At 37.3% G+C, this 9,073-nt stretch overlaps 1 protein-coding gene across 1 annotated transcript in view; it reads left to right on the top strand.

Annotated features, from left to right (window-relative positions):
* Positions 1–1,933: 1,933 nt before the first annotated feature.
* LOC127947218 (ammonium transporter Rh type C-like 2) overlaps positions 1,934–9,073 on the top strand; it is a 10,209-nt gene continuing 3,069 nt past the window's right edge. The window contains exons 1-7 of the mRNA XM_052544202.1: positions 1,934–2,307; positions 6,310–6,502; positions 6,949–7,099; positions 7,335–7,482; positions 7,651–7,817; positions 8,401–8,538; positions 8,674–8,810. Of these exons, the coding sequence (XP_052400162.1) occupies positions 2,091–2,307; positions 6,310–6,502; positions 6,949–7,099; positions 7,335–7,482; positions 7,651–7,817; positions 8,401–8,538; positions 8,674–8,810 (1,151 nt within the window). The 5' untranslated portion in view covers positions 1,934–2,090. The remainder of the gene's footprint in view (positions 2,308–6,309; positions 6,503–6,948; positions 7,100–7,334; positions 7,483–7,650; positions 7,818–8,400; positions 8,539–8,673; positions 8,811–9,073) is intronic.

Genomic DNA, 9,073 nt, shown 5'->3' with positions numbered 1-9,073 from the left:
GGAAAATCTCTTCCACGTGTTGAATCAAAACCAAAAGCATGAAAGGATCCAGGCCTTAAACAATCACCTTAAAACAATCCTGGCATCGTTTGAACGCTCTCTGTGGCCTCTAATAACTATTAATTGCAGGTGATGGTTGCTGTAACTAACACTAAACCGGTCTGTGGAGACCTGTGTCATCTGTTTCACACCACAACAAGAACCCTGCTGTCTGTCATGTGTATGGATCCTTTTATCTGCCATCTACCCCACAAACACTCTTGAGGGCATCTAGATGATACATTTGCCTTTTAACTTGAGTGAACGGTCTTAGATGCAATGAGGTTTGACTTGACTAGGGGCAAAACACTGACCTGATGCCAGTCAAAGTGCCAGTGATGATGACTAAACATTCAAGCTGCAAATAAGGGTTCGGTGGCCCCTCTAACACTTACAGCACATAAGTGTGAAAGAATGACAAATTTGGTCAGTAAAAACTGTATTCACGTGTTCAGAGTTAGGTCAAAAAAAAAATAAAAAAAAGGAACTTTAATCAGTCAATACTGAAGCTACTATAGGTTAAAGTACCAAAGATGGCAGCAATTATACATGAACCAAAAAAAAAAAAAGCTCAAGAATAAAACCCACATACTCTTCCAAATAAAATCAGTAGCAACAATCCTTCAGCCAGTGAGTAACCCAAATGTCCACTGAGTGACGCCTACAGACAGAAAAACATTACCAGAGCACGACTGTTGACATTTACGCTACACATGTAAGTACACCATGTACCAGATCCTGTACTCAAAACTGGTGGAGGTTTAAACCCTCCAGCAAAAGCCTCAAAATTAACTGTCTGGATCTAATAGGGGACATATATGTCAGCCTGGCAGGTTCCGCCCTTACAGACCAGCAGATATCAGCTTTAACCTCTGTCACAGACACCCATGAAGCCTTTGCCATCGTCCCCCAAAGAGCAAGCAGTTTCGGCCCAGAACCGGCCCGCATGAAATCCATGCGGGCCAAACGTGGGCCAAATCTGGGCCGAAACTGCTTGCTGTCTGGGCCTACAGGTCCATATTTGATAACATAATGACAAGGATTGTGCATTTAAGCAGTGTCCCTTACCTAAAAAAATACTCTGAGCCTCAGGAATTACTTCACATAACCACATCATGAGCTCTCAGTCTTAACAATTAACTACAAGGGAAACAGTGAAAATTAATGGTCTCATTCATGCATATTCTGTAAGAGCAATGAGTAAAGTGTAAATGCCTGGAGAAAGAGAAAGGTTAATAACTGTACCATACATGCACATTGCACAAATGACTGCATTATGTGCCAGTGACGAAATTGGTGAAAGTTTAAAAATGCTTCACAAATTAGTGAAAACTGAAAAACAAATAGATCTTCTTGGCTCCAGCTACAATTACAAGAAAAATCCCATAAAAACGTAATTGTCATAAGCCTATGTTGTGTACTTCAGGAGATAGGCCTGTTTGTCTGGGCAAATATTTTTTACATTTATTTAATAAATGTGTTTAAATAGAATTTAAATAGAATGTGTGTTTAAAAAAAAAAAAATATATATATATATATATATATTAAAGTACAGAATAAACTAATGCTTTTAAAACGTCATTTGTCACCTAATTGTTTAGTGTTCTTAGTAGCTAAGCTAGTTGACCATTTAGAACGCAGCCAAATCATTTCCCGCGTAAATTACAACATCTTGGTGGCGTTCAAAGGCGTAAAAACGCAGTTTTGACTGAACAGATTTACTCTCAATGAAAAGTTTTATTTTGAACTATCTGAATACTGGAATTCTAATATTAGAACTGAACTGAATCCAGATATTCCCTCAACAACACACAGGTGTCTTAAAATCCAAAGCGCCATCAATTAGCAGCATGTGGCGTGACTTGTAGCAATCAGTCATCCTTAGAAATTTCTCGCAAATGTTTTTCTAACTTCTTTTTCCGAGGTAGGGGGCGAGGAATGAAGAAACAGACACACCTCCGCGCTCCTGCTATGTTTAAAAGTGACACTAATGCGCGTCCGCGTTTCTTAACAGCAACATCTCCAGACTGCTCTGAGGTTAAACTGCAGACATGGGCAACTGCATGGACGGCGTCTGCGACCGCCCGAAGAACACTAACATTAAATTGAGTTTACCTGCCGTGTGTTTCGTCTGGCAGCTGTCTATGATCATTCTTTTTGGGGTGTTTGTGCGGTATGATGAAGAGTCAGATACTCACTGGGTTGAGCACAAACAGACACACAATATCACAAGTGATATCGAGAATGACTTCTACTTCAGATATCCAAGTAGGTGCACAATTCTGTTTTCTTATTTTAATGAGTGTCAATTAAATCTATTATTCCATATGGATTTTATTCATTATTATTAATACAGATTTTGTAATGAGTATTTACAAACATTTTTCAGATTGTTTATAATTGTGTTATCAGTAGCCATTTATATATTCAGTTATTATACACATTATTAAAATTATAAAAATATTTATAAATAATTAAAATATTTAAATCAGTAATTATACACATTAATTTAAAGATATTTTAATTATTTTAAATATTATGTGTATTGTATATAAAATATGTAAAAAATTGTTTAAATATTATTAAACAAATATATTTTAATTGTTTTATTAAATTATATAAATTATTATTTTTACATTATGAAATATTATTTGTCAATCTGGCCATCTTATTTTCTTTTGAAAGATTTTATAATTATTAAATGTTCTAGGGGAAAGTGTGTGTGTGTGTGTGTGTATTTCTCTGCTGCGGAGTCAAAACATTAGCAAATATGATTAAAAGATAAATATGCAAAAAACCTACAGAATGTCACATTTTATTATTAGGTCTTTTGACATGTTTTATCAAATAAAAAGGACCGCACTTTTAGAGTTGATCCCACTATCAACTATAGAGTTGATCCCATTTATGTGAGCGTAAGTGTTGGAATAGTAGAATTTAAGGCCGATGTAAAAGATTAAAAGTATTACACTTGTATACTGTTGTTGTTCTCTTGTTGTGTGATTGCTTCTATTGTTCTCATTTGTAAGTCGCTTTGGATAAAACGTCTGCTAAATGATTAAATGTAAATGTAAACGCTAATATTTAGTTTCAGACCCCTTGCATGCAATCAGAGCAGTGATTCTGCAACCCATAGACATCACCAGACTCTTAGTCTTCTGCTTTGAAATGCTTTTCCACAGTCTTTAATGCAGCCAATTCCAACTGTTGCTTGTTTTGGGGAGTTTCTTTAGTCTTTACTCAACTCTTCAGCTGGTGAAATTAATGTTCAAACAGATTTAAATCTGGAGATTGATTTGGCCGATCTAAGACATTACATTTCTTTGCCCTGATAAAGTTCTTGACTGAATTGGCAGGGTGTTTTGGGCCATTTTCCTGATCCAATATGAGTTGCTTTCTATGAGTTTGGTGGCATTTTCTTAAATATTGGTAGCCAAGATGATTTAATACCCTTCCAAATTCATTCTGCTACTGAAATCATACATTAAGTCATCATTTAAATGAAGAGGTCATGTTCTAGAGACAGCCATGCATCCCCATGTAATGACACCACCTCCACCAAGCTTTACAGATGAGGTTGTATGCTTATTTTAGACATGCATTTTAGGGTTCATTTTCACAGGTTTTATAATTTGTCTCCAATCAACTACTGTTGTTTTTCTCAGACGACCAGGGTGTCGTGGTTGCTGATGTCACCAGTAGTTTCCAAACTCTTGTTTTCTCCATGCCCTTTGTTTTTCCTATAGTTCTAATTGACTTCCTCTTTTCTTTTAGCATGCAAATTGCTCGCTTTTCTTTCAGAGTCAGCTTGCTCGTTTTCATCCTGGTTTGTGTGTGTCATCAACGAATGCTAGACCTAGAATGCATAAGCAATGGATATAACTGATAAGACACATTCCCTGCTTTCAATATCTGAGGAATTAATGCAACAAGACACCGCTGATCACTTAGAAAGACCTGTGAAGTTTCAGTGCACATCAGATAGGGAGATGAACTCTAAAAATGCCGATCATTGGCTGGTAAAACATCTTTTTTAAATCACCCAATAATAAAATGTGACATTCTTTTGTCTCATCCATCTTTTAATCATAATTACAGATTGTTTTGACTCCACAGCAAACAGAAAATTGTTGTCTTTGGTGTTCAAATACTTGTGGAGGGCACTGTATTTAAGGTTTATAAAGTATACAATTTATAGATTTAAACTGCATACTTTCTTATGCACATGGGACTGTCACTGTCTTTTGTAACAGGTGGCACTGGGGGAGGTAGGGGGTTTATTCAACACAAGAGCGATAGATGATGCTTTTAATAACCCAAAACCAGCGTTTGTTAGTGGTGTGAGATTTGATACCACTTAATGTGCCTGAAAATAAATGTATCACACCAGCTATATCCGAATTAACTCCAGTTACTTGCCACAGAAAATGTTCTTTGTGTGTATAAATACAACTTAGTAAGACTTGTAATTGATCCAGGCAGTTGTTACTTTGGTAGGGTTCATTGTTTTTTGACACCGACCTGAAACTGGAGTTTTGTAGCTCCTGCATCATCGGTTGAGAAGGTTTTCAAGGTGAACCATCATGTCGGGCCGGATCAAGAGGACAGTCGTGCTTGTGAAGCAGAGTGGAAGAGCTTTCATGCTAACAAGGTTTCTCTGTGTAAATAAGGGCTTATTCAGAAAGTACAGCTCGGTCTGTTGTCATTTAGCAGTTTTGTGGTGTCGCCAGCATCTAGATGTCCTTGTGTTGGTGTTGTGGATTTCTAATGTGGAAGAAAACTTCGAAACGTTTTGACAACAACCAGCCCAACCCCGTCCTGTTCTGGGAAATTGACGTGTGGTTACTTTTCAGCTCTGCTAGTCCAATTCACTGTTGCTTTGACCTCAGTTATGCCACCAAATGGCTCCGATTACAGTCTGTGACCTGCTGAAACACACTTTTGTCTTTAATCAAGGTGATGCGACTGGATATTGGCTGTAAATGTACATTGACTCATTCATTTACTTCAAGTTCTCGTTTTCCTCTTGTCTAATGCAGGGGTATAAAAATAGGGTCCTGGATCCACAAGAGAGTGTTAAGGGTGTCCGGAAAAAAAATTTGAAGAAAAAAAAACAATTATGAATTTTTAGGACTGTTAAAGTTCAAATGTGGACTTAAAATATTGATAAAATATGTAAGTCACTTTTTTTTTTTTAAGAACACTTACGTTCACCAGATTTGGTTCATATTAATTCTGCTTTCTAAATATGGACGTGGAGTATTATTTTCTATGATATTAAGTATACATATATATATATATATATATATATAAGTCGGTGACATGACTGTATGTAATTTTCCTTTTTGTGTTTTTAAATCCTGAAAAATCCTGAGAGATGTCAATGGTTTCAAAAAACATTTAAAAAAAAAAAACTTATCGGTATTTTGCATTTCTAAAGGAATTTGATGGTATGTATAATGCAAATGCCTCTATGATTTAGGGTAAGAAGAGAATCAACGTATTTGTGGTTTCTTAATATTCTCAATATTTAGTTTTTTGAATCTGTATGGGTTTTTCTTGGGCACCACCATTCATCAATTCCTCTCCTGGAAACTGAATATCAGTCTCACTGTAAGCAAAGACCATCAGAGACTTAATTTTCTCAGTCAGTTGAGGAAATTTGGGGTTAGTCAGAAAGGCATGACTCAATTCTACCGAGCCGCCATAGAAGGTGTGCTGACCTTCTCTATCCTGTCCTGTTACGGTAATGCATCCAGTCAGGTGAGAAGAGCCTAAAGATGATTGGCTGTAGTCTGCCTACCATAGCCTCAAACTATGACTCCAAAATTAAGAAGGCGAGGAACATCATCACTGACCCCTATCACCCAGCATGCCATATGTTATTTAAACATGGTCTGAAGTTAGAACACTGAATGATTATGTAACTAGTTGGATGTTTTCCACCCTACCAGTCACTTTCACCCAACCTCAACTTCTATGCTTTATTAATATATTTGCATTGTGTCTTTTGTACTTAGCACTTATGGACTGGTTCATAACCCGCTGACACACTTAATGTGTAATATGTGGTGTTCATGTCTGTGTATCGGTTGTTTTGGGGGGTATATGTGAGGTGTTGTTGTGTCAGTGTATTGTGTTAAGTTGTATATGTGAACATACCAAGACAAATTCCTATCAACTGTAATGTTGAAATGGCTAAATAAATGAACTTGAACTTCAGTTCTGACTATGTGTTTAGATCCTTGATAACACTTCTTGTTTCCGCAGGTTTTCAGGATGTTCATGTCATGATCTTCGTGGGCTTTGGCTTTCTCATGACCTTCCTGAAGCGCTACAGCTTTGGTGCTGTGGGATTCAACTTCCTGGTTGCGGCTTTCGGCATCCAGTGGGCTCTTCTGATGCAAGGCTGGTTCCATTCTCTGGACTACACTGATGGAAAGATCAAGATCGGTGTAGAAAAGTATGTTACAGACGTTACAGTTGCCGAAAAAGGCCCCACAGATCAAAAGTAGTACTGAGAGATGAGTCCTTCCACCAGAATGAACTGATTTGCTCATATGTTTGAGGTTTAATGCAGAAAATAAGCAGTTTTTGGATGTATACCTAATGTTGATCACTTAGAAGGACAGAAGAATGACACAGCAGTAGGTATCACTTCCCTGTGGGAATGAAGGGTTTTTAGCGTTTTGCGTGTAAACAGCAATTAGACAAACAGGAATGTGAATGATCCTATCATGAGAATGCAGGCAAAACGTTTATAATCTGCAGTTTATGTACAGTTTGCTACTTTGTATGTTTGATCATCTAACCCTTTGTGTGCAAACTCTTCTCACTGAATTAAATTCAACACTAATTCCGAGTGAATGTGAACTGGTGAGTTGATGTAAAGGTTTCCTCTGTGTTCAGCTTGATCAATGCAGATTTCTGTGTGGCGGGTTGTCTGATCGCTTACGGGGCTCTTCTGGGGAAGGTCAGTCCTGTTCAGCTGTTGGTGATGACGCTGTTTGGCGTCACGCTGTTCGCTGTGGAAGAGTACATCATCCTGTCTGTCCTCCATGTGAGTCTGATCGCGGTTTCACGTTGTGTCTTTACAGCTGTCAAAGTTAACATGCGCATACTTCTGACAAATGTCATGCTGTTTCTTAATGTCGAATGTGAAGTTTCTTCAGTATCAGATTGGCATGTTAAGATGATTTCTGAAGGATCGTATGACACTGAATGTTTTTTAGTTCAAATACAGGACATCAAATGGCTTCATGCTTTCCTCTGTTCAATGATTCAATCCCTGTTAGGCCAAAGATGCCGGTGGCTCCATGGTGATCCACACTTTTGGAGCTTATTATGGGCTGTCAATTTCATGGGTTTTGTATCGGCCTAATTTGGATAAGAGCAAACATTTGAACGGGTCTGTCTACCACTCAGACGTGTTCGCCATGATTGGTAAGTCCATTAATCTTGGTACAAATATTAGACGGAGCTTGCGTTCAGTTTTATTATTGGACCGTTGCTGTGCAAAAGCTTGCTTGGCAAGTACACAGAAGGACACTGATGTAAAATAATTGAAGGCTCGGATACTGTTTGCATGTTACCTTCTGGCGTCCTGTGCAGGCACCCTCTTCCTGTGGATGTTCTGGCCAAGTTTTAACTCTGCCATTGCTGATCATGGAGACGGTCAGCACAGAGCTGCCATCAACACATATCTGGCCTTGGCCTCCACCGTTCTCACTACAGTCGCCATGTCCAGCCTGTTTGAGAAAACAGGGAAACTAGACATGGTAAGAGACCAGATTCAGTGAATTTCTATAAGATAATAATATAATAATTTAATTTTATATATATATATATATATATATATATATATATATATATATATATATATATATATATATATATATATATATATATATATATATATATATATATATATATATATATATCTTTATCTTATTATATATATATATCTATCTACACACATACACATATATACACACACACACACACACAGGATCATTAACTGCTGTGATTTCCAGGCCTGGAAAACTGAAACAGAAATTAATTAAATCAAATATTTTGTGATGGTAGTAATGTCATGTAAATAAATTAATAATTATATTGATATATTTTTCTAGTTATTCCTTGTTTTAAATATTTAGTGACTAGATTTTATTTCTCCTGTGAGTGCATTGTGATTGAACTCTATTAAATTTCATAATTATTAATGTTTTTTTTTTTTTTATCCAGTAAGTCCAATGTCTGGACAGGTCATGGAAATTAATTGGTCAAACAGTTAACTTTATAATTTTGTAAATGCATGTGATTTATGGAATGAATCCCAAATGCTGTGTTTTTCCCTTCCAGGTTCACATCCAGAATTCCACGCTGGCAGGCGGAGTTGCTGTAGGAACAGCAGCTGAGTTTATGCTTTCACCATACGGATCTTTGATTGTGGGCTTCTTCTGTGGCATCATATCTACCATGGGTTACATTCATTTATCGGTGAGTAACTCCAGATATTTCTCCTTCCAGACTGTGACCTTTTATGCCCTCGGTTTCGTTAATCATTGATTTAACTCCGTTAATTTGATCAAGAACATTGTCACAGTAAAAACATCTTCTCTTCCAACTTCTCAGCCGTTCTTGGAAGAGAAACTGAAGATTCAAGACACCTGTGGCATCCATAACCTGCACGCTATGCCAGGGGTCATGGGAGGAATTGTGGGTGCCATCTCAGCCGCTGCTGCCACCACCACGGTTTATGGAGAACATGGGTCAGTAAACAGAAAAATTATTGAATTGTAGTTCACATAACACGGGTTTAAAGGAACACTCCATTCAAAAATCAAACCTTGCTGAAAACGTACTTCCCTTCAGACCTTTCAAGAGATGAGTTTGTTTGTTCATGGGAACAGATTTGGAGAAATTTAGCTTTACTTCATCACTTGCTCGCCAGTGGATCCTCTGCAGTGAATGGGTGCCGTCAGAAGAGTCCAAATAGCAATGGTTTTCACTTCACAAAATGGTTATTGATGGA

Source organism: Carassius gibelio, chromosome A25, assembly GCF_023724105.1.
Source record: "Carassius gibelio isolate Cgi1373 ecotype wild population from Czech Republic chromosome A25, carGib1.2-hapl.c, whole genome shotgun sequence".
Classification (NCBI taxonomy): Eukaryota; Metazoa; Chordata; class Actinopteri; order Cypriniformes; family Cyprinidae; genus Carassius; species Carassius gibelio.
Note: the sequence above shows the minus strand (reverse complement) of the source record. Positions and strands in the feature narration are given on the sequence as shown.